The 26,369-nt window shown below is 47.3% G+C and overlaps 1 protein-coding gene across 1 annotated transcript in view; it reads right to left on the reverse strand.

Annotated features, from left to right (window-relative positions):
* Window positions 1–25,699, reverse strand: part of LOC144160994 (venom factor-like) — a 267,369-nt gene extending 241,670 nt beyond the window's left edge. The window contains exons 1-3 of the mRNA XM_077692061.1: window positions 25,549–25,699; window positions 13,126–13,283; window positions 1,192–1,392 (exon numbers count right to left, since the gene is read on the reverse strand). Coding sequence (XP_077548187.1) covers window positions 1,192–1,392; window positions 13,126–13,283; window positions 25,549–25,619 — 430 coding nt within the window. The 5' untranslated portion in view covers window positions 25,620–25,699. The remainder of the gene's footprint in view (window positions 1–1,191; window positions 1,393–13,125; window positions 13,284–25,548) is intronic.
* Between the last annotated feature and the right edge of the window lie 670 nt (window positions 25,700–26,369).

The raw sequence follows: 26,369 nt of genomic DNA on the forward strand, positions 1-26,369 counted from the left end.
ACCGGAAAACGAGGGTAGTTATCTGGCTTTGGGAAAGCGATTGTTGGCAAGGATCTTTGGTGCGGCCCATCACGCTTGGGGGGGGGGGGTGATTTTCGATTTACCATATGGCATAGTATAAAAGTAGGGGAGACGGGGGTGCTTTCTTCTGCAGCCCTACCCTGATAGCTGAAGAGGTCCTGGAGCTCACCCCTCGATAAGCATAGAGGGAGCCCATCCGCCAGAACTTGACCACGGCTCCCGCGGCCACCGTTTGTAGCTTCTTACCTGCCACCTTTAAGCACATCTCCATGGTATGTTACAGCTTATGTTTGGGGGCTCGGGGGCCGTGGTGTCGCTGAAATCTGTGCCCCGGTGAAATCTGTGTCGCTGATTGCTGTGCCCCGGGCGGGGCACAGCAATGATGTACGCTGCTGGACAGTTATATATCCGGGAAAACTCCTGGTACCATGCTATGTGACATACACTGTAGCATACGATCGCCTATAGATGGCTCAAGTAGCGGTATAAGAATTGCCGAGATGCTTGCGGGCAAATCGTCGGATTAGTAGGCAGATGCACTACTTTTTACCGTAGTTGATAATGCCGCGTAGTTGTTATGTTCATTCTTAGAATTGCATTTCTGTCATTTTTTCACAAAAGCTTCAAGGCAAACATCATGAGGAAGTTCTTGAGAAGAGAGTGGCGTCGACAGACGCGGACCCGTTCCGTCAGTCTACGTTCGCTTATTAAACATGTCGAAGCAAAGGTTAGCGTTTTTCACCTGGAATTGCAGCATGATCGCGTTCACGTGCTACTTATCTAGATTCATTTCGTAACAGCTATGAGCGATCATTTCAGGTTTGTATGGTATACCGCCCCAGAAAAACGCCACGGTTAATCAGGTGTTGAACCGACGTGCATCCGCAATCAGAACACGTGCTACTCTGCTGCGGCCCATGGTGTCCGCGTTGGCCAATGAGGTGGGCGCAACGCTTGCGGAAGATGCTTGTTCCTGCGCAGGCCAATGCCAGTCCCCGCGAACGTTCCTGGCCCCACTAGGTCCGAGGTCAGGTTGGTCAGCACCCGATGGCCGATGGTTGGGCCAAGCAAATTTAGTTTCTTGAGCAGACTGCACGCGTGGTACCACGAGGCTATATTAAAAACGCAGCGAATCTGGTGGCGCGGAAAAAGCGGCCACGTGGGGTTCACCTGTGGAGCCCGGCTGGTAGATGGGCTTGTCGGTCTGCAGGAAGAGGTGCTCCGCAGGTGCACCGCTGACCGGAAGTACCGCCTCCTTCGTCCACAGGCCGCCACAGCTTACTTTCATGACCACCCTCGCCTCGTCCTTGGCGAGCTTCAGCTCGGGCAGGTCAGCAGGCCGCACCAACACATGAGCCGTACCCAGGGAGCCTGCGTGCACGCGCCCGCTTATCGTTCTCGTACACTGTCAGGGCACTATTCATTCTGTAGACCGCAGTTGTAGCATGTATTTTTAATTTCAACTACTCCGCCTTTTTAGCTCTATGCATAATCCGGCGCTATAACTCGCAGTGGAGATACGTAAGGTGTTACAGGACGAAGGCATGCGAGCACGACCCCTCGTCGTGCCGAGGTAACGCTGTTGGATGGCGGCTTGTCGGAAGTTGCCTGCGCTGCGACGACGCAAAACAAAAGAATAAACTTCTCTGTAGAATACATGGCGAGTGGAGAAAAGCGATGGTACAGATAGCGGCACACTGGTGTGCTTAAGACATGGCAACTCGAACGATAAGAGTAACATTCTCTGGAGGAGCCCAAGGAAGCACTGCCACTACTCGTGAAGGCGAACATAAACACCCAGATATTTCCTTATTGTCAAGATGCGACATGCGTATTGTGCACGGCATTAAAAGGTCCAGGTACACCAAATAACTCCCCCTAATCTTATGATGGTTTCCGTACAAGTGTGCGTTATGCCGGAAGGGCGCGGAGAAGGAGAGGTTCCACGGGGCGGCCACTGTGCGTAACAGCGGGTTCGTGGCCTGCTGGAAGACGCATTTGCTGGACCCAGTCTGCACCGGTTCTCGCAATGACTGCCACAGTAACCCGCAGACCCCGATCGGCCAGGACCAGGACCAGGACTCGTACCAACATTAAAGCTACAAACATTACCTGCAGCGGGTGAGTTTCGCGTGCACAGGGCTGCGGCGGATCACTTCGCGCTGACTTGCAAAAAGGGGGAATAAACGCACGTGGTCGAGCAACAAATGCAGCGCCGCTCGCCACACATTGTATCGATGAGGCTGCAGCGAGAGCGTACGAGACGCGCGCTCGTCAGATGTCACTCGCCGCGTTCAGCTATTCCTGGCTGCGGCGCTGGGTCGACAGGATAACCGTTCCGATTACCGCTTCCTGGAGTACATTGTCCAATCGATCGGGACTCCGCAAGAGAAACACGAGGGAACATGAGCGCTGCCACTTGGGTACCGTTCCAAGAAAGGCACAAGCCAGGCACTTCTATACTGCTATGCAGAACGTTTATTAAACGCTATTTAGAGCCAAGCTCTGCCCCCAAGCCGGCATGCTGAACCGCCCTTATTTACGCCAATAATTTGCATAATATATCCAAGAAAACATTTTACCCTATACAATCACAGGTACTGCAAAAATGTTCGAAAACAGGCCGTTCGCGCCATACCCCGGGGGTCTATCCCTAGGCTACTGAGGCTGAGTCGCGCGCGGGATGCTGCTAGCAGTTGCTCCAACTAGTAGGAGTATTGCAAGTGATGGCGTTTGCTGTGCTGAGGAAGTGGCGGACTAGTACCTACAGGGATGTGGAATGTCGCTTGCGTGGTCCAAAGTGAAAGACGCGGTGACAGGAGTTACAAAAGTGACTAAATGCAGCCATGAGTGTGACCCGTCAAACTTGCAGTGGTCTTCTTGCCTCCCAGGGAACTTAAGGAACGAAAACTACACGGCCATGCACGGCACACAGTAAACAATACTACAAACTTTTTAAATTGTTTGTCGGACGTGTTGCGTTTTCTGTCCTTCTGTCCCAGCGCCCAGTGTGTGGCAGGTTCGAGAATTTACAGCGCAGACACACGAAGGACAAAGAACAGGAACGTTGCACCACAAGCGCTCACTGCGCTGTAAATTCTTGACATGAACCAACTAGCCCGACTGGTTCTTTGTGGCGAGTTTCACATATGTCGAAAGCGGCGGGACGTACGTTCGTTTATTAGAGCTTTTGGGACGCGGGGCATTGGCCGTCCAAAATACTACAAGTTTGATGTTTTACTTGGACATAAACAAAATGAAACCTATGACAAAGAGAAAAAAAATAATACCAAAAACACACGAAATTTATTGGACACCAATAGTAGCAGCAGTATCAATATCAAGACAAGGTAAAAAAAATGAAGCTTTCAACGCAAGGGTGAAATTCTTCAGAAGTTCAGGAGTCCAGATGTTCAGCGAAAATATCAAGAAAACTTCACAACGAAGTTCAGCTTTTGGTGTTTTTCACAGTGAAATTCTTCAGAAGTTCAGGAGTCCAGATGTTCAGCGAAAATATCAAGAAAACTTCGCAACGAAGTTCAGCTTTTGGTGTTTTTCACAATTTCTACTGGTTATCCTCCTGTTTTCCGAATACCACGGCTTGTCCCGCCATGCAAGCCAGTGACCTTACTACTTGAGAGAATTAGAGCCTTAAATAACTTTCGTAATGGAACGTATTTAGCTGCGCACTACCCATCTGGATTACGTTTCAGCGAAGCTCATGTATTAGAGTTTTATGTATTTTTAAGGCAAGAACAAAAACTGCTGGCTATCCACGTCGGCTTGAAAAGCGAGGCGATTGAATACGAACGTGTTGTTGTACATGCGCAATTAGCATGCGGTCACCGCCGATATCGCACGCCATTAAAAACCTGATTTAATCATTCAATGTATCACGACTATGTCCGCACAAGAGAGCCTGATCTCTTATCTAAATTTAAAACATACCGAAACGCCTTGAACAAAACCTTAAAAGCGACTAAAGCCGAATACCACGCGCGCATGTTCCAGGACATTCAAAACGAGCCGAAAAAGGTTTGGGACGCTATCAATCGGATAACAAACAGAAAGCCAACTAAACAAATCCCACAGGCGATAACAGTGAATGGCTGCCTTTTGCAAGGTGCCGACCTAGCAAATAGTATGAATGAGCACTTTGTAAAAGCTGGCGCCTAGCCAGCTGAAACATCATTAGAAAACAGTGAACTGGTAAAGGGTTACCCAAGAAATAAGTGAATCAATTTTCTTGCGTCCAACCAATGCATTTGAAGTAGGTACGTCGATAAGGAAACTAAAAAACCACACTGTCCCAGGAGCAGACGAAATCAGTGCGCGCCCAATAAAGCATTTAGTGATTTAATTAACGATGTCATAGCTTATATAATAAACTTGTCCCTTACCACTGGGATATTTCCGGATGAACTAAAACTGGCCCGTTGTAACGGCAGTTTTTAAAGGGGGAAACAAAGAAAAGTTCTCAAATTACCGTCCAATTTCAGTACTACCCATCTTTTCAAACATATTCGAGGACATAATACTTGACAGGCTGGAAACGTTCTTCTCCAAGCATTCTGTAATCGTGGAAAACCAGTTCGGATTCCAGAAACAAAAATCAACCGAGAAAGCTCTCCTGCGTATAAAAGACCAAATAATTGAGAATATTGAACAACGACAGTTCTAGGGCTTTTCTTGGATATAAAAAAGGCTTTTGACTCGATAAGTCACAGAATCCTCATCAGTAAACTGCAGAGGTATGGAATACGGGGAACTGCGATTGACTTGATTGACAGTTATTTGAACGGTAGACGACAGTTCTTGCAGACCGGATCCAGCTATTCTACGACCCTGACACTTCAACAAGGCGTACCACAGGGGTCAAAATTAGGCCCATTGCTATTTTTGATTTATGTGAATGACATTGTAAACCTATCTAATTTTTCGCAAATAATCATGTACGCGGACGATACCAATGTGTTTTTTAGGTCAGACAGAATAGACGACCTTGAAGTTGCAGTAAATAGGTACTCGAATTCGCTATCAGTCTGGTTAAAACAGAACCAACTACAACTAAATACTTCCAAAACCACGTACATTATATTCCACCCCATCAATAAAGTAATAAAAAGGCCGCTTACGATTAAATTTGAAGAATCTGTGATCAGTAGGGTCAAGCAGCAAAAAGTTTTAGGCGTATGGTTTCAAGAGGATCTAAAATGGAATACACATGTAAATCAACTTTGTAGTGAATTATCTAAAACCACTGGAATAATGCACAAAATTGCGCACCTTATTCCTACTTGGTTGAAAATACAACTTTACCATGCTTTGTTCTATTCTAAACTATGCTATGGTGCAGTGGTATGGGGCACAACAAGTGCCCACAACTATACCAGGATAATTAAATTGCAGAAAAAAGTTCTCCGAATCTATATGAATTACAACGGTCCTATGATCAACTTAAGAACAGAGCCCCTCTTTTTAAAATATAGCATGCTCAGAGCAGATCAGGTTTATTCTCTAAAACTACTACAAATTGTGTACAACGACAAGTTGGCCTTGACAACAGACCCTGCATCAGCTACGCAACTCACTCCGATGCATAACAAGGCATGCGCCCAAAGCGAGTACAAACTACGGCAGGGAAACCTTCTTGTTTCAGAGCGTCAGCATAATTAATAAAACTATAGGAATAATTAATTTATCTTGCGCTCCCAGTGTGTTTAAGAAACAAATAAAAAACTCCATATTAGTAAATAACCTATGTTATACGTCGTAGAATACTAATGTATGTGAATTTACACTGTTACCGTAACAGTGGATATTGTGGTTTTTATTTCTTTTTATATTTGACTTATGCATGTTATTCCGGATCTTGGATGTCATGATGATTATATCCAAAGTACTTTATCAACCTGTGTAGAAACAAATTTAGTGCTGTATAAGTGTGTGTATATTGAACTCGTAAGTGCTTATGTATGTCACAAGATTTATTTTTTCTGAGTGATTTGTGTTTCATTATATGTGTACTTTATGGAAAGCAATGTGACGCACGCGATATCTCGCGAGTGCTTTTTCAATTGTCTCATATTTATCAAGGTATGTAACCTTGCGCCTGTGTCCGGGGCAGTCGCCTCGTCAAGCCGCCTCAACCAGCGGCTTCTTGCGGCTGTCCCCTCCTTTGTAAAAAAAGGAAAAAAAATAAAATAAAGATTTCAGCTTATTCATCTCATCACCTGGATAGTCAAACACATATGTAAAACGCATACTAAAACGCAAAGTAAAACGCATACTGCAAAGTAAAACGCATTTTTTATTATCTCTCAGGCCCTCAGGTTTAATTCCGGTGAAGCCGCTTTACTTGCCGCCGCAGTGGCGCTCCTCGTCACCACCGCCTAGAGTTCTCATAGCGCAAGAGTTGCGCGTCTGATTGCCACATGCCGCGGGTTCCAGTTCGACAGAAAGCCCGCTTTCAGTGCTGCGCACAGTCAGTTCTGCTTAACTGGGCATCGGCGGTTCTGGAAGCGGCGGCAGCGGCGACCGCTCATCTGATAAGCGGTACAATCCAATATCGTGCGCCAGTTTTTGCCCGGCCGCTCCTCGCCACTGCCACTGGCACGCCGGCCCGGCGGGCGGCGGCAGCTTTTTCACGCGAGAAGGGTGGCTTTCCCGCACGACGTGGAACTCAAGATGGCGGATGGAAGCGCAACTCTGCTCCCCTAGGGGAGCTATATACAGGAACTCTACCACCGCCGACACCGCTTTCACAACTGTTATTCCCCTCGCCATCACCGATTCCTCTTTCACCAGCTCCGCAATCCGCTGATAACGGCGGTGGCGCCCTTATGAGGCGTCAAAAGAGCTACTTGCCCGCTTTTAACGCCGCCGAGAGCACATAATTATTTTAAATGCAGAGCATTTCAGTAACTCACGATGTCACCCGCGTTGTCCCATCGTATTCTGCACCGTCGTTGTCCGCACCCCTCCCCCTACACTATATAGAAGAAAATACTATCCGGCGCCCGGTTTCGATCCCTCGACCCTGCGGGCGGAACGCAATGTACATGGTGCTCTACCCACTGCGCCACAAAGCCGACACAGAATGGGACGCTACGAACGCGCCTTATATCGTTGACTCATTCAAATTACTGCTGACGAGCGCTCTCTCGTCAGCACTTGCCACAAGTGCAACAACATTAACGTAACGCAAACGACTTAACATCGTGCGCCCCAGGAAATGCTCTGCATTTGATCGTGCCTCTCGCGAGGGGGATATTTCACTGCGTCACCATGCGAACAGTTTGCTACGCTTTAGTTTCAGTTCTTTCTTTGCTAGGGTGCCGACCAGGGGCGCCACCTCCTCGCACTTTGACGCGGGAGGATCCGCGGCGGGGGCGAGAGATGGCGCTGGCGTCTCCGCGGCCGCGTCTGCGGCCTCCGCGGGCACGGCGCCTGCGCAGGGTCATCGCCCTTCTTTAAAAGTTTAGTTCGCACGCCACGCAGGAACAATTTTTTTTAAATACCGACAGGAGGTAGCGCTGGCGGCAGCCGGCGAGGGTTTCTGCCGTTGATATAGTATTCCATTTGCTATCGCAAAAACCAAGCATCCATGAATTTTTTCTTGCATCTGCTGGACGCGGGGCGCGCGTTTGCTGCGTGACGCGCCTCGATAGTTCTCGTCTCGCTAACAGTTTGGGCTTGATTTGACATTACTTTTGATATTAATTCTTTTTCTATGGTAGATGAACAGAAGAGTAAGGTTTTGGTGAAGGGTTCTTTATTTTGAGATGATTAGCGAAGGTTTTTTTCCGAAGGTTACGACCACTGAAACTTGCTGTACTTACATAGGATTGCCTGGCGGCAAACAGTGTCATGCATGTACTGTGCGATCTAAACATGATTGATTGATTGATGAGGTATAACGCGCCTACGCTACATAGGCGATTTTAGCTGCCTAGGGATCTTTAACATGCGCCGAAATCTCGAACACACGGGCGTTTTGTATTTTCGTCACCATCAGAAAAGCGGCCGCCACGCCGAGAATCGAACCAGCGTCCTTAGGCTGCAATCTAAACATAAAGGCTTACGCGCAAGTAGGTATAATAATTTTATACCTTGAAGCACAAATACTCTATGCACCAAATGATGAACATACTCCACTGCTGTTACATAATACTTTATGTACAAAATGACGCAAACACACTTAACTGCAGTTATAAAACAGCTAATGATGATTATGATCGAATGTTTTTGAACTTGCTTTTTGAGGTTTTGAATTGCGTTCTTAGCATATGAGATGTCCTTGATGTACGGTGTATCTTTTTTTCCAGATCTTCCAACTGCTTTTTCTACTCAGCACAATCCCTTTGTGTCTGAGTATATTTTTTGTGAGAGTTTCATTTGCCGAGTTGTCAATACAGCGACCCGCAGAACAAAGGCAGAAAACCGCACCTATCAGATATCTCTGAGCATAATCTAACTCGATTTAGAGCAAGTGTAGAAGAAATTTCATGGGAACCCATATTGAACGCACGCAACCCAGATGAGGCCTACGACAGTTTCCTAACTCAGATTGATACGGTTTATAAGGCTAATTTTCCAATTAAAACAGTCAAAATTCGGAAGCCCTGGATTACGAAAGATATAATGGAAAAAATAAACCTTGAAAATCAAATGTATGAAAACTTTATTACATCTACAGATGCAAACGTGTATTCCGAATTCAAACGCCTTCGGAATCAGCTAAATCACTAAAATCACTCGTGAGGCAAAATTAGCATACTACAGTAATTTATTTGCGCACGACGCAGGGCGATCCGGCATTACACGGAAAAAAATAAACACTGTGCTTTGTCGGACTAGCACGCCTACCGAAATCGAGTCCATCGTTATAACGGGGAAAATGTGTCGTAATGCCGCCTGGCAAATGTATTTAACGATTTTTTTGTTAAACAGTTTGACAAACCCCTACTTACTGCAGATATTTCAGAAAAAGACCTATCAGCTAGTGAGCAACAGAGCATGTTTCTGTGTCCGATGGACGACCAGGAAGTTTTGTCTACGATCTTATATTTAAAAAATAGCAGCGTTGCGACGTAGACGACCTACAAATAGCCCCTATCAAATATAATGCTGACCTGATATCACGTCCCCTAGTGCATATATCATATCTTATACTGTCCTTATGTGTCTTTCCTAAGAAGTTGCAAATCGCGAAAGTAAAGTCATTTCTGCACGAAAGGCTTTCCGCACGACATTTTAGCCCGTGTATTTCACGCCTAAGCCCATGCCCATCCCCTTAAAACACTGCTTGGGGGTGGAAGCAGGTAGGCGTGCATGCACAGCTAGTCTCCATGCCTCTAACGCTGACATGCGCGTTGTGCTGGCGGGAAATTTAAACCTGGAAGACTCGCGGCTCAATGCGACCTGTCAGCTTCCCTCAATGACCGAGCGGTTTGGGTATGGGTATGGCATCTCGCTGATCGAGCGGTTTGGGTATGGCATCTCATTGTTACACAGCGAGATGCCAACGACACGGGGTGCAAACGGATAGCCACATGTTTGTCAAACAGAATAAAGCTCGGGTCCTTCCAGGTTTTAACTGTATGGACGGACGCGTGTCGCTCGCTCGGAGGAGAGCAGCGCGGGAATCCAAGGAAGGTATGCCAGAACATAGGCGCGAATGGGTGCGGAAACAACAGAAAGCCGCTTCCGCCGCCGTTTTCACCGCAAGTGCCAGCTCGCCGAGTAGCTGGGAATCTACCCCGGATGAAGAGCAACGTCGACGTGAGCCAATATATCTTGTTGAACTTGACGGGCTTTTAGAGCAACAATTTTGGCGGTGCCTTTCACATCTGCGCACGCGCACATAAGTGGTTGCCGGTTTAGCAAGCACGAGTTGGGAGGGGAGGGGAGGGGGGTGAGGAATTTAAACGTGGAAGCCTCGCAGCGCAATGCGACCTGTCAGCTGCTCTCAATGGTCGAGCGGTGTGCAGGCGCAGATGTGGCGTGCACATGACATGTCTGTTATATTGGCGGGATGTTTAACTGTGTACTTCCATCGCCTTTTCGCTGTCCTCAGTGTCGATCGGACTGGGTTGGTGTGTTACGCAGACAGTAAGATGCGTACGACGCGAGGGGGGAAACGGACAGCCCCACGTTTGTGCACTAGAATAAATCTCGAGTCCTTCAAAATTTATTGAGCCAAGGGCTAATGGCTGGATCGCAAGTTCCAAAGAAAACGTGTTTTGCTTCGTGCATTTCGTGTACTGCGTCCAGCTGCGCAGGTCATCCTTCTTCGGGCACTAATTTCAAAGCAAAGCTTTCTACCTCTACCACCCAACGGTCCTTTCATGGCGTGCGGGACAAGAAACTCCCTACGCGGCTGCAGAGGGGGAGGGTGGTTTTCACTCACGGAGCACAGTGCAGATGGCACGGCGAATTTACCCAGCGCTCCCCGCGCGCCCGCGCCGGCGGGCTTATCGGCGCGACCCGGCTTTGTTGACTGCTTTAGCGACGGTTGTTTTGGGCCTGTGAAGGCACAGCTTCGCGTCCATTGAGCGCTTCTTTCGCACGGCTTGATTAAATTGTTCGACAGCACCTCCTGCGAAACCCGGACACGACGGAATTAAGTAGTCGTACGGCAAAGATACGTTAAAGATTGGTTTGAGGGCGGGAAAACAAAATATAGAGACCACTTACAGACATTTAGCCGCTAGGCAAAAACAACCTTTTACGCACTGCTCGCAGGGACTCCGTTTTCTGAATTGCTGCCATTTAGAAAAAACAGCGCCAAGAAACGATACGACAGGGAGTAAAGACAAACACTGCGCTGAGTTTGTCTTTACTCTCTGTCGTACCGTCTTTTGGCGCTGTTTTTTCGAAGTGGCATCATGCACCAACTAGCCCGTCTCAGTTCACTTGTGCAGTTCTAAATTGGTGAATACCACTTCGGTTGTGTTCTAACAGGCGAAAAGAGCAACTGGTTCTGATAAATAGCGATTACGAGTTCCCCCAGCTTTCTCGCAATTCTCAAACTTACTAAACTAACTAGTTTAAATCGGTATAAATGGTAATCACTAAGCTGACATGCTGAATTGTTTCGGTATCAGCGTTTGTGTCGCGCTGTGGTGTAGCGCCGAGCTAGCACATCAGGATGGCTAGGTTTCGCTGCCTCCCCCTTCGAATGACGCTCCTCGCCGTTTTCTCTCTACCGACACACGTCCTGGCTACAATGGCGCCGTCCGCCGCGAATTCTAGGTAACGTCAGGCAGAATCTCTGGTTTCACTCTTTGGTGAGACACGTGTGTGAATTCAAGTCGCGTCGCATGGGCAATTGCTGTGGGTGTCGTTTACAGCTTCCAACGACCTCTGCAGAGTGGATTGGAGCCAAATTTTTTAGTGAATGAGTTATTGTTAGTAACCATTTTCAAGATATAAATATGTGTCCTCGTATGAATGTGTCTTTCTTAGGGATGACGCCATCATTGTTCATACTTTTCCCCCAAACTGTGTGTTATGTAGTGTGGCAAAAAGCTCCGCTGACCATCCACCTTCACAGAGTAGAATGGTTCATTATTTTTTTTTTATTGAGTGCGTGCGTGGACAAGTTTATCACAGGCAAGAAAAAAAGGATTCGGACGAGTTGTTTTAGATGGGTGAAAACGTTAAACCTCAAGTGACGACGTTAGACCTAACTTCGGCCGTTGCAAACACGCGGAACATCCTCCCTCTGGTTCTCATTAGCGTTTCCACGAACCAGGTATAAATTTGAAGATGCGTAAGTCTTCACAAACGAGGCTTCCTAAATGAGGCTTCACAAATTAGGCTTCACGAATTCGGCTTTCTGAACAAATAAACGCAAAGCTGGTAGACGAAGGTAGCAACACAATATGTTTCTGGTTGATGATTTCGCGTTTGCGGGTTGGTTGCGTCGTAGATGGGAACTAACTACTAACAATGCTAAACAGACTTAAAGAAACTCCCAAACCCTGTGTACTGACGTCTCAAAATTGTTCTCATTGGTTTGAGGCACCATATGAATGTCAATGATATAATTATGAACGGATAGCTTCGAATTTCATGGCGGACTAATTCTTGCCGACGTAAAGTAAAAAACTGCGCAATAATGGACGGCCACAGAAAGGAAGAAAACCTGTGGCCGTCCAAAATTGCGCAGTTTTTTACTTTACGTCGAATATGCTCCAACTCGCCCACCAGCAAGGTCTGCTAATTCTTGTAATTTTCATATTCTTTTTTATGCGCCTCTAACCATGAAGTTGTGCATTGCCTGGCTGATACAAGAACTTTCAAGCAAGGCGTCCACGGTAGCGTTCAATGAAATCCTCTCCTTTCTTTAGGCCGGTAGCAAGGTCATTCGGTTCTCTGCTTTGACATATTTGCACGAAAGGTTCACCTACAAATGCTTCATTAGTTCTGCCACCCTTCAAGTACGGCGCGAGGCTCGAGTCGTGTGCGTCCCCGAGGACAGGTTGATCAAAATACTCCGCCTGGGTCCTGAGACACCACGAACTAGGAAAGAGCGCAAAAAACGAGGACCAACAGTCAAGAGGATACGCAGACCAACGAGTGAGCACGTTTGCTGCGGCACGCAAAGAAAAACGCTTCTTCACAACGAGGGGCAAGAACAAGAAGCACCAGCAACCAAAATAAACAGTAAGATGGATGCCATTAGTGGCATCCATCAAATTGCGTCTTCCTTACAAATTGCGACCTCCTTTACCCCTTGAGGTACACTATCTCCCTTTCTGTCGCTTCGAAGAGCATGCTTGTATTACTCCATGATGGGGCGCAGCTGTCCAGAGAAAGCGAGGGTATCCGCACGAGGCACAATGACCCGCAAGGTTGCTTCCCGTGCGTGCCTTGGGTGTGCTTGAGTGCTCTCGCAGCCAGTTACGCTCCTTGCCGTTTTTCAAATAGACGAGCGACCGCACCTAAGTGATTGAATACTACCCACAACTGCGCTGTTGTGCAGGCTACACTTCCGACCTTACTTCTATGCACCTCGGACATTGCATCCCGCTCAGAACGCAATGTAAAGGGATGCAGTCGGCAGCACTCTTTCTCGCTGTCTGATTCGTCGCTTACCTTGAGTGACGACGAGGTCCGTCTGAAAGAACGGTCCGCGTCCGGCGGGCAGGTTCTCGAGCGAGATGCTCACTCGCTGGTCTCTGCCGCCAACCATGACTGCCACCGTCTCGGCGGACCCGAGCCGAAGCACTCGCGGAACCACAGCAAAGCATTCACTGCAATGTAAAGCACACGCCCCAACAAGTTGTCATGCGGATCTATAAATTGCAGGTTTTTTGTCTATTAAAAAATAACAAGAACTGACATCTCGTCCTAGTGGTTCATCATCATCATCATCAGCCTATCTACGCCCACTGCAGGGCAAAGGCCTCTCCCATGGATCTCATTATTATCCCGGTCCTGTGCTTACTGGGACCAATTCACCCCCGCAAACTTCGTCATCTCATCTGCCCACCTAATTTTCTGCCTCCCCCTGCCAGCCTTGCCTTCTCTAGGGATCCACGTTTAATGACCAATCCACCCTTAATGGCCAATGGTTATATTGCCTTCGCATTACATGCCCTGCCCACATCCATGTCTTCTTAATTTCTACTGATATGTCCAGCGGTGGACAGCGGTGGCGTAAAGGTAGAGCACCCGCCTCCCGTGCGAAACAAACGCGGTACGAATCCGGGTGCCACGCAATTCCCAAAGGATAAAAAAAAATCAAATCCGCGTGTTGATGAAATCGCAGAAGGCGTGGGGTGCGGCCTGATCACGGCGACCATTTCCGGTAGCGCACTCCCTCAGCAGAGCAGGATTGGCCATCCTGGTGTAGTAATGGCCCCAACCTCCCATGAATACGCCAATTATTCTTAGTGGTTACGTCCGTCCGAACAATGTTTACTCTCTCTCTCTCTCTCTCTCTCTCTCTCTCTCTCTCTCTCTCTCTCTCTCTTTATCTCTCTCTATGTTTTATAAGTTTCAATAAACGATGCCGTAAACGGCTAATTTCCGCACCAACAACGCCGCACACAAGTCCCGTTTTGTGCTTGAGAAATGGATCGAAGTGACTAGAGGAAATTCTTCCCTGCGAAAGCCTTCTTGACCTGGAAGAGGTACACCACTTATGAACAGCTACTGATTATGCTACAGCATTAACGGTTGCCAGACAGCAGATGGAAGTGACGTGATTGCCCCAGATACATTCCTTATAAGCACTCGCACTGCTTTTTGGTGGGTGCATGTAGACCCATATTGCCACTTTACTAGAGGTATACAGTCGGCCAAATATTTAAGCAGCGTGCCTTCATGGTGGCCTTGTGGTGGCCTTCAAACTGTGTTTATTATAGTTTAAAATGGGTTGGAAGTAGAGCGCGGCTAGCATGATTCGTAACTTCCGGGCTGAAAACGCAATATGTGAAAGTCACAGTCCGCGCGGGAGCAGGGAACCCACCAAATGCTACTGATGCGTTCAGACTTACACTTAGTCTAACTTTTAGTCTTAGTCGTAGACTTAGACTTAGTGTTAGGCTTCAACTATTGAGTATAGACTGGGACATAGACTTAGATCTCTTAGATAAATTTGCCAATGCATTTGGAGGCTTGCTGTTGTTTTTATGAGTATTACGACAGCGACGTTTTGCAGCTTACAAAACTGACTGACAGGCGTAATTGATAATGATCTAAAAATGAGGGCGGTGTGTGCATCAAAGGGAGCGGCGGCCATATTGCGGAGTACATTTTGTATTAAGTGCAGTAGAGATGTGTTGGAGTAGTTAGATATTCTTCGCACCAAATGACGATACAAAATGCTAGAGAGAAATAAACAGCTTTTAATGGCGATCTTCGCTACTGAGAGCTAAAAAATGACTTCCAAGTAAAATGCCTCTTATTCTAGAAAGCTATAACTTATCGGCACGAAAATCCCATAACGTGTATTCTTGCAATGTCCCACCTAGGCTTTCACACTTTGCATAGTTTCAATGCAATTTGTACGAAACCTACAGTTTCGTGTCACGCACATTGATCTGTGTTAAGGCCTGAAAAATCCAGTTCTCTTATGAACAATGATGCTTAAGGAAGAATATCATCTAGAAAGGGTGTCGAAGATTCTTGACCTTAGTTCTGAAATTCGTTAGTTCTGGAATGGCTGAACCACAGAAAGCGGGTGTTGGGGGAGAGGGTTGCATTGTGACTAAATTCAACTCATTTTGCGCAATTCTCAGATTTCTACAAAGTCGTTAATTTAAAGGTCGAATAGCACACAGCCTAGTATACTGCTCTGGAGTAGGCCTGTGCGAATGGGTTTTCATTCTGTGTGGCAGCCAATAATTATTACGTGCTGCTGCTGGTGTTCTAGGAACTTGATTGATTGATTGTAGTGTTTAACGCGCCGACGCAACGCAGGCGATGAGGCGCGCCGTAGTGGAGGGCTCCGGATTAATTTTGACCACCTGGGGATCTTTAACGTGCGCCGAAATCTCGAACACACAGGCGTTTTTGCTTTTCGCCTCCATCAGAAAAGCGGCCGCCGCGGCCGGGAATCGAACCCGCGACCTCGTGCTCAGCAGCGCACCGCCTTAGCCACTGAGCCACCGCGGCGGGTGTGTTCTAGGAACGATATTACATGTTGCAGAAAGCATCCCAGAATGCCGTAATGCCTAGTCCTTAATAATAAGATTAAAGGATTAAATCAGTCTAGGCCTTTGGAGTAATCCATAAACAAATTGGGGGCACAATGACGGTTTCTAGACAATTTAAAATGACCTCGTTTTGAGTTATAAGTGCTGTTTCTGAGGATTTTCGTTTCGTGAAGCCGGACTGGTGAGGCGTTATCATAGTATGCTTGTACACGAAATTAGTTGGCCTATTATGGAACAGCTTTCCTGTACATGTAGAAAGAATCTCAACCACAGATACGAGCCTGCAGTTGGAGGATTTTTTTTTTATTGCCCCCTTTCAATACAGCAGCAACTTTGGTACCGTGGAGATTTTTTCGGAAGAATACGCGATGGAAACGTTAGGTACACGCTGTATTCCAGAGGATAAACAATTATTCTACATACATGTTTCACGAGTTGTATTTATTGTATTTTAGTTGTATTGTAGTTGCATTTATTGTAACCTTATTGTATTAATATCCCAAAGTTACTGTTGTTTAGTTTGTAGCTTTTTGTGCTTACCGTACGTCGCCGGGCCGAAACTAGAAAGTGCTCTTTGGAATACTTCCCGTCCCATATAACGCATATAAGACGCTGGCAAGTGCATTTCGACGATTGCTCTTCTCTAACCAAACAAATAACGGCCTCACATATTAGATTATATACTATTTGTATAGTGGATAGAAACGGACTATTATCCTAATAATAATAATAATCAATCAATCAATCAACCTTTATTTTCGGTGGCCAGGAACAACCCTAGTGTCTTGGTGCTGGTACACCATACAAAAAAAAACACTAAAATTAAGGGGAGACAACACACAACAACAATATGTATGACATAAAAAATAAAGTAGAAATAGGTACGGAAATCTTAGAAAGCAAAAAAGGCAAGAATAAAAAAAAGAACAGAAAGTCAAAAAAGAAAAGACAGACTTAGTGTTGCAAGCCATGACACTCGGCCAGCGAAACGTTCAATAGACGTGAAAAATAGGAACTATACAAGCAAATATTGTATGAACATGACATAGAGTATACGTATAAAAACCAAGGTTTTCTAACCACATGTTAGGAAGTTCCAAAAAAAAAGAGAAAAAGCTTCAGCGTTACCAACACTGACACTAAAAGGTATATATATTCACGCAACACAAAACAAGGAAAAGTGAAAAACAAGCAATAACACAGTTTGCATATAATAAATACGGTACATAAATTTGGAATGACATGAAGGACTTAAGCTATAACAGTTTTCAACTCATTAGAGACCAAAGTACAAGAGCTCTGGAATATATCCAGACGAACGGAATATTCATTATATGCACATTGTATTCGGCAGATGGTCTAGCGTCGGCTATTTAAAGCAACTGGTCTGAAAGCTGGAAATTTTCTGAAAAGTTTATTTGGCAAGTTGACATTGATAAGTGTAACCAAATTGTCACACAAAATATTACTAAGAAGAAGTGTTTAGAGAAAGATAATATCAGCTCGCATTCGTCGACACCAAAGGGAAGGAATGCTTTTCAGAAAAGACATGATGCCATTTGCGTCTTCTTGCACATAACGGAAGCGGTGCCTAAAGATAGAAAGGAACTTATTTTGAACCCTCTCGATACGGACACTATTGGACTTGCAAGTTCCATTCCAAACAACCGACCCGTATTCGAGAAGAGGTAAGCAGAGTGCCGAATACAACTTTAAGAAAGGAAGCGGACCTTTAAACTCTCTAGAATGCCTGCAAACCGCACCCAGAAATCGAAGAGAGCGTCGGGTAATTTGTGTAATGTGGGAAGAGAAAGTCAGAGAAGAATCAAACAGTACTCCCAAGTCCCGAATTTCGGTTACCCTCGGCAGTGCAGTGCTTGCAATTCTATAAGAGTATTGCAGCTGTTGAGTTTTTCTACTATAGGAGACAACTTTTGTTTTTGAAGAGTTCAAACTAAGGTCGTTAATTAAAAATCAAATATTGTCGTGAGCCCCCCCCTCCAGAACACTTTCGTAGGCTGAGGCTGCACCTCCTGAAGACGCCATGCAATTTGGTGCAACGCTCAATGCAATGCAACGCTCAGAGAAACACTCCGGCTACCTCTACTGGATATCAACTGCTAATACCTTCTATTCCGGTGCGCAGAGTACAAACAAGAAGATTGTGTGCTGGTTCGCGCATCAATCCGGACGCCGTCATTACTGCGACGACATTTCTGTTCGCACCAAACTCAACACGGATGTTCCCGACAGCGACTACACAACACGCCAGCTCGTTTGTCTCGAAGGCGTTTACGCGAAGTGAACGATCTTATTTTGTTTTGGCAAACGCTGAGTTCTAGAGTCGGGTCTGCGCATTTCGTTTTAAGTAGCAGCGGTAATGGCGCAACGGCTCAAACCATGGTCTGTTTGCCTCGATTATGTTCTGTGGCCCACACTCGCAAGGCAATCTTGTCCTATCTTGAGAGCACAGCAGCCACACGCGGTCGCCGGTGTAAGGCCCCACGGGACTATCTACGAGAGATAGACTGTATCCCATCCGTCGCTCGCCTACATATCTTTTTACCAATGCTCCCTTTAGAACTACATACATGTCTCTCGAAAGGATTGGCCTTGATTACCATACCGCCAATACGACATGTTCTGTGTGCAAGGGCAGCATCATCGCTGTCTATTCTACTGTTACGTTTAGAGCCTAAGCTGGGACAATTGAATTTTATGTAGTTTGTTACCATTGCACCTTCACTGTCTTCAGGACCATGTTTCCATCACTGGATAGTTAGTACTCCAGAAGAACAACGTGAATAGGAGGAGCGCGAACGGCAGGTCCCCTGACAATGCGCCGTGCACAAGAAGTTCTTTCCCGAGCAACTATGACTTCCTGAGAGCCGTGGGCGTACGAGGAAGTAACGGCAGCGTCTAAGTTAGCTCCTACAAACGGATCCCTACACCGAACCGCGCAATACCTGGAGGTTTTCTACGTGCTAGAGCTTCATCGCAACACAGATCCCAAGACGACAACAAACGGGTACCACACGTGCACTGGGTTTACCATCAGTAGAACTATCGAGAAAAAATTCAACATTCAAGCAGTGCGAAATTTCGCCAAGGGCGAAGTTTCACCGACGGCTGCTCGTATCCTGGAGTGAGCCCATACTCGAGACAAAAAACGCATCATCTGGTTCCCGGCGCAGGAGGGCAAAGTGTCGTAGAGCAAGATCAATCGGAACGAGTCGGCCCACGCCGCGGCGCGCGCGCTATCCCTCCGCGCCGACGGCGACGACGAGGCTTCGCGACTCTGGTAAAGCGCCAAAGACAGACTAGTCGGATACAACGAGATCACGAAGGCATACCGCCTGGATCGAAGGAATCTCCCTCCAACCAGCGAAAAGCTGGACAGAGCCCAGGCGGTTACATTCCGACAACTGCAAACGAGGACCGTTCCGACGCCGCAAATGACGCACAGGATGTGTCCCGATGCCTACCCAGACAGCAAGTGCAAGGTCTGCCGAAGGGAAACGGCCACGCTAACGCACATGCTGTGAGACTGCAAGACACACCCGGACGAAGCTAACTCAGGACTCCTACCGCCGCGGCTAGAAGCGGCGCTTGCATCATACAACCAAGAAGACCAACTCTGGGCCGTCCAGCAGGTCCGAGAGGCAATGGCTAGGCAGGCCCCGGAGGACCCCGATGGGGGACCGTAAAGGGACGGCCCAGCCGTCCCCTCGAGGATGATCTAGGCCCGATCGACGAGGGCTAGCGTCTCGACGTCAGCGTTAGTTCTGCAGGCTTAATAAAAGTTTATTCAATCAATCAATCAACACTGAAGCATTGTTTGTCTGCTCCAAACGACTGATGTATGGAATGGGAGGCTTAGCGCAAAAACAGACGAGGACGGCGGCAGGCGAGACAGGCGCTTGTCTCGTCTGCCGCCGTCCTCATCTGCCACCGTCCTCGTCTTTTTTGCGCTGTCTCCCATTCAGTATGTACCAAATAGCCCAACAGCACGTTTTATTGAAGGACCGATGTATGGCTGATCTCCTGCTTGGGTATGCGTTAATAGAAGAGGAACAACCACTACATCTGTCTCCCCTTTGTCCTCGTGTTTTGCGCAGTGTTTATTTCTTTGTCTTCCACTTGCCTTCACGTAAATAATGACAATTTAAACCACAGTTGTCCTTAGTGTAGCTAAAGGCTAGTTGGTTGATGACAGACAAATGAAGAAATACTGCGTCAAGGACGAAGACTAGAGTCACACATTATCATCATCATCATCATCATCAGTCTACTCAGGTCCACTGCATGGCGAAGGCCTCTCCCACTGACATCCAACTGCTCCTGTCCTGCGCTGCTCGTGTCCACAGTTGACCACCGAATTTACTCATTTCATCCCTCCATTGGGTTAATGGCCTTACCCTTCTTCCAGACCCACCTCTTGGTACCAACTATGTTACCCTAATTGTCCAACCGTTGTCAATTCGTCTTACTACATGTCCAGCCTAAATAAATTTCTTTTCCTTTATTTGAACTATGGTATCGTCTACTCCAGTTTGTTCTCTGATCCAGGTAACTCGTTGCCTGTCCCTGAGTGTTTCTCCTAACATTATTCGTTGCATGGCCCGTTTACACTACCTAAGTTTGTTTTCTAGTTGTTTAGTAAGGCGCCAAGCTTCGGCTCCGTATATCATCACCAGCAGAGGGGCCACTGGTTTTTCTATTTTTATTTTATGTGACAGAGGTAGCTCATTTTCAATTATTGGGGAGTGCTTGCCGAGTTCTCCCCAACCCTTACATAGTCTGTGCCGGATTTCCCTTTGGAGGTTTGAGTCAGCCCTAACCCAGGTACTTGTATTCTTTTACTACTTCTAGCGTTTCGTTTCTTAAGCTTAAGCGGACGTTTTTGACATGCTTATTCCTCATTACTTCAGATTTATTCATATTTATTTTAGTCCCATGGCCGTTCTTTCTGATTATTGTTCCTCAAGCATTGTTTGCAGGTGTTCTGCAGCCTCCCTCAGCAAGACTAAGTCGCCTGGAAAGGTCAAATGGCTCATTTTCCTTTTATCCTTTATACTGTTTTCCCAGTTACGCTTTCTAAATACCACACCAGACTTCCTGGGAATAGTTTTAGACAGATGGTATCTCTCAGTCTTACTCCCTTTCAGATCGCGAATTTATCGCTTTGCTTGTGGAGAGAGAGAGAGAGAGAGAGAGAGAGAGAGAAAACTTTAATGAATACTGAAGAGGTTAGCCCCACAAACGGCGGGGCTTGCTACTTCAGATGGGGGTGAACATAGCGAGGTGAAAAAAAAAAAAAAAAAAGAGGGGGAGAAGTGCGCACCAACAATGAATAAGAGGGAGAAGAAAATAAAATCAGTTCGGAACGTAGAAAAAATTACAGCACTAGGAGAAAAATCTGAGGATCCCAAGTTTAAAGAACATCGGTTAGTCCCGTGTCAGACAGAAAAGTTAAGAGAGCCTTTGTCCCTCGCGCCGCGTCAGCGTGATTTTGCCACGGACTAAGAAAGTGACGCAGCTCTAGAGAGTGTCCTCGTAGCAGTCGCACTAAAGTTCTTTTAGCTGTTTCGCGTTGAGTTGTATGCTTCGGGCAGTAACACAAGACATGCTGTATGTCGTCTCTCACAGAGCACACAGAGCACAATGGCGAGTCCGCCCAGCCTATCTTAAAAAGAAAACTACCAGTGAAGGCAACGTTCAGGCGTAGTCGGTGAAGGACACCCTCAGTTTTCTTTTGCAGACCTCGCGGAAACTGGAAATTGCACTGAGGGTCAATCGCGTGCAGAGGCAAGGGTATCTTAAGAGGGTCCTGCCAAGCTGTTAACTGCAGTTTCCATCCAAGCGCATTCACGGCCGTACTTCCGTCTTGTCTGGAATACGGGATTCCAATAGACACAAGCAGATTGTGCGCCTCTTTCGCTGCTGCGTCAGAGATGACGTTCCCCTTGATGCCGGAATGACCTGGTAGCCATTGAGGCGAGATGCGGTGCCCGTCTCGTAGCCCTAGTGTGTGCAATGCGTTTAGGTCACGCACGAGTTGGCCGCAGCGGTGGGATGGCTTCATCAGTGCTTGCAAGGCAGGCCGCGAGTCGGTAAAAATCACCCATTGTCGAGCGGGACTATTGGTGATGTGAAGGAGTGCCGCCCTAATAGCAGTTAACTCAGTGAATGTGGACGACGTCTTGTGACTGAGTTTCTCTTTCACAGTTAGTCCCACCGACGGAATCCAAACTCCAATGGCTGACGAGTCAGACTTCACGGATCCGTCTGTATATACCTGAATGTGGCCAAGATAACGCGAACTGATATGCTCCAGCGTGTAGTATCGCAAGGCTGGCTCAGGCAGAGATGATTTCTTGCCTATACCTGGTATGGTGAGGCCTATATCCCATGGTGCAGCTTTCCATGGCGGAAAGGCAGGCTTGCTTGGGCGTTCGAAGTTGGCCGGTAGGAGGCTCCGTACATGCAGGGAAGACACCTGTGCTAGAGGATGGTCAGCACACCGGGTTACGTGACGGAGGCTGGTGCGAAGGAACTCTTGGGCTTGGAGTGTCTGGGCGGACATACACCTTGCTTCGCAGAGAGTTCCATTCGTCGATGTGCACCTTGGAAGGCCCAGGCAGATGCGCAGGACTTGAGCCTGTGCACACTCTATCACTCTGAAGTTTGTCTTAGACAAACCAATCAGCGCTGGGAGGCTGTACCGCAGAAGGCCAAGGAATAGTGCCTTATAAAGTCGTAGTAGCGAAGCCACTGAGCAGCCCCATGTTTTTCCTGTCAGCATCCGGAAAATGGGCACAAATGAATGCAGGCGTTCTCTAAGGATACGGATATGGGGGGCCCAAGATAGAGAGCGATCTAATGTAACTCCGAGAAATCTATGGTTGTTAACGTATGGTATTTCTGTTTCATTTATGACCAGAGGATAGCGGGATAAATCCCGCCTCGTAAAGGCGACCGCGGCACACTTTTCGGGTGAAATTAGCAAGCCGCAGGTGCTAAGGTACTTTTGAATTGCCAGAAGAGCTTTCTGCAGTTTTGATCGTATACTTCTCCGGTTTTTTCCAGAAGCCCAGATACAGATGTCATCAGCATAGAGAGATATGTTAACACCTTGGGGTAGCACTTTCGTGATCCGGATGAGACAGATGCTAAACAGCACAGGGCTTAGGACTCCGCCTTGAGGGACGCCTTGAGTAATCTCATGCCGCCTTGTGTCGCCTTCCTTGGTGGTCATATAGATGTACCGCTTATGCAAGTAGTTACAGAGCCAAGTGTGCATCCGCCCTCGTAGCCCTACAAACGCCATTTCCCTTCGAACAGCTTCATGAGAAACGCTATCGAAAGCCGCCTTGATGTCTAGGAACACAGCTACTGTGATCTTTTTCGCAGCCTTTTGCCGATGAATGTCCCTCACCAAAGCAATGACGTTGTCAACGCTGCTTCTTCCTTCTCTGAACCCTGACATCTCTGGGGGATACACTTCTCTGTCCTCAAGATCCCAGACGAGTCGCTGCAGCACCATTTTCTCCATTACCTTCCCTATGCAGCTTAGTAAAGCAATAGGCCGGTAAGAGTTGATGTCGGTTGGCGGTTTTCCTGGTTTAAGGACCGCAACTAGGCGACCAAGTTTCCAGCTTGCTTCCACGCGGCCTGCCTCCCACGACTTGTTGTAGAAGGTAAGCAGTTGCCGGAGGGCGTTACCGCCGAGATGTCGTAAAGCTGAGTATGTAACGCCATCGGCGCCTGGCGCGCGATTCGCAGGAGAGCAGAGCGCCGTGCGAGAAAAACGCTGTCACCAGATGACATTCGAGCTTCAAGACATGCCCAGAAGCGCATTCAGAAGCACCTGAATAAGCTTGCAAGACAACGTTGGAGAGAATTTTGTTCCAAGCTTGATCCCCGCAAACCGCTAACTCGCATTTGGCAAGTTTTCCGCAGCCTGAGAGCAACACCGAGTCAAGCTCATCCGTTCTCATCAATAGCTCTCCAGCGTGGCGTCAGTGAACTGGACGTAGCTGACGAATTTTGCGCCAAGGTTACAGCTCCCCGGAGCTCTGCAATGATTTCAGAAGTCGTGACCGATTGGCTCTCCAGTACGAATGCTACGCTCATGGATGAATTATTCACAATGCACGAGCTTATCTCAGCGTTAGCGTCCGTTAACCTGCTTTCTTTGCTTGTGGAGGCTTTTCCTGCCCGTGCATTTCTTAAACAGGTCTTCTAGAAGCCTTATGTAGGTCTCCTCTATTCCCGGGTCCTTTAGTGCTTCTAGCACAGCTGCTGTGAATATGGAATCAAACGCTTTCTCATAGTCTATTAATGTCATATAAAGGAGTTTAGGGTATTCTACGGAATCTTCTATCACTTGGGTGAGAAAGCACGGGGCAATCGGATGCCTTTCCTGTGGCACTTGATTTTATCAATATTATTAAATGCAGAGCATTTTAGTAACTCACGATGTCACCCGCGTTGGCGTCCGTAGTCCGCATCACTACGTAGTCCGCACCCTACACTATATAAAGAAATAATACCTTCCGGCGCCAGGTTTCGATCCCACGACTCTGCGGGCGGAACGCAAGGTACACGGCACTTTACCGACTGCTCCACGGAGCCGACACAGAATGGAAGCTTACGCACGCGCCTTATATCTTTGACTCATTCAATCGTCGGCCACAGGTGCGCCCTCTCCCCCGCGTCCTCCTCGCCTTCTCTCCGCTCGCAACACCCTCTCTCGCCGCGTTCGGTTCGCGTTCATGTCGTGGCGCGATTTCGGCGCTATAACACTCTCTCGCGAAGGGCATTGGATTGGATTGGATTGGATTGGCTTGGCTTGGCTTGGCTTGGATTGGATTTGGATTGGCTTGGATTAAAGTGGATTGTGTTGGATTGTGTTGCGTCATAGCCGTGCCACGTTGCGTAATAGCCACGGCAGGGGGTTCACGGCACGTTTCACGTTTCACCATCAACTTCATCGACAATGTCTACGTGGAAGACAACAATTACAACAACAACAACCAATACGTAATCCATAAGACTTGCAGGCACGCCCCCCGCGGAAATGCTCTGCATTTGATCATGCCCCTCGCGAGGGGGATGTTTTGATTTTTTTTCTTATCTCGATTCCTCAAATAGTGCATAAAACAACTTTCAAATCTCCATAAGTAATTTTTCCCGGGTACTGCAATCAAATAATAACTCTTTTCTTTTCTATAAGGAATGATGTTTGGCCTATCCCCTGCTTGGGTATGCGTTAATAAAAGAGGAACAACCACAGCGTCCTTCTTGTCCTCGTTGTTCGCGCAGTATTTATTTCTTCGTCGTTTTCAACCACCCGTTCATGTACGTTTCGGTGCTCAGGATATATTCTGTTACCCGAAACCCTCGTTTTACGTGCCCACCGAGTGTTGCGTAGCCATGCAGGTATGAAGGAGGCGTTGAAGCTTCTTGAAAAAAAAGCACTCCATTCACCCCTTACGCTGCAATAAATGTCTCACTCACATCCTAGAAGTGCAGCCGACTCTGCCAGAAACAAAACGTCTCAGAAAAATCGAACCAAAACAAGTTCCCCTGGAAAAGAGCTGGTCGTAGGCTACGTTATGGCGCAAAAAAATGTGTGCATCGGTACAAACTATTTAGCTTGCGCGTGCTGCGTATTCTTTGTTGAAGCAGCCGTAGTTCCACTGGAGGAAAATATAAAAACTCCTGTCGTTCGGTGCTAACCCAGCTCCCTCGGACAAATTATTCGGTTTTAGACGTTTGTAAGGACATCACCAGAAAGCGCCCATCCGTAGCGCAAGGATGCTTAAAGGTATAAAAAGCAGCGGTAACTCACTCGGCGGCCAGAAGCCCCTCGAGAGACGTCGCGATGGCGCACAAGGCCCACAGTACGGACGGCACCTTCATCGTGGCCGCTCCAAGACTGACCGAGTGGGCTGAGGGCGAGCTCTTTTGACCGGGAACTTTTCAAGCGCCAAGTGGTTGCCCCACGAGTCGGCAAGCGAGATGGAGATAGGATAGGCTCAGGCTACGTTACAGCGACGGTCGCCGTCGGCTGAAAGGCGCGCAAGGGGCATTCCGCGAAACCTGAGCCTCAAAGAGGAACTTGACAAATTAATGCAACCATTCCCTGCAAGTCAAGAGCAGAGATTACAGAGTCGACATATCCACTACACAGGAGCAGCGAAAAACTTACAATTTGAGTTTCCTGCGATGGTTCCTAAAAGGATGTAAAGCATGTAATTCGTAATCGCGTAAAGCAGACTGCCATGAGTTATTGTTATATTTTCACCCGATACGCGACATGACTATTATGATTTTATTCTAACCACCGTTTACTTCCATCGCGGCAATTATATCATTTCAGTGAGGGGTCATTGGAAAAAATAAGAAAACACCACCCCACGGGGGATAACCATACACATCTACTTTATTAAACTGGCTCACGCACAGAAATCCTTCCCGTTCCACCGAGGTACAACGGGTCGCACACATCTACTGAGTACCAGCGAATGGTTTACCACAGCCACTAGCAGAAGCCACGTAGACCACGTCAGCAGAGTGGTTTATGTCTTACGTTTGTCCGCCTGTCTGTCGGTCTCTCCTTTTGATGACATTTGCAGTGAAGCAACCACGTACACGTGGCCATTTATTTAA

Source organism: Haemaphysalis longicornis, unplaced genomic scaffold (assembly GCF_048455015.1).
Source record: "Haemaphysalis longicornis isolate Haplotype H1 unplaced genomic scaffold, Haemaphysalis longicornis Haplotype H1 scaffold_11, whole genome shotgun sequence".
NCBI lineage: Eukaryota > Metazoa > Arthropoda > Arachnida > Ixodida > Ixodidae > Haemaphysalis > Haemaphysalis longicornis.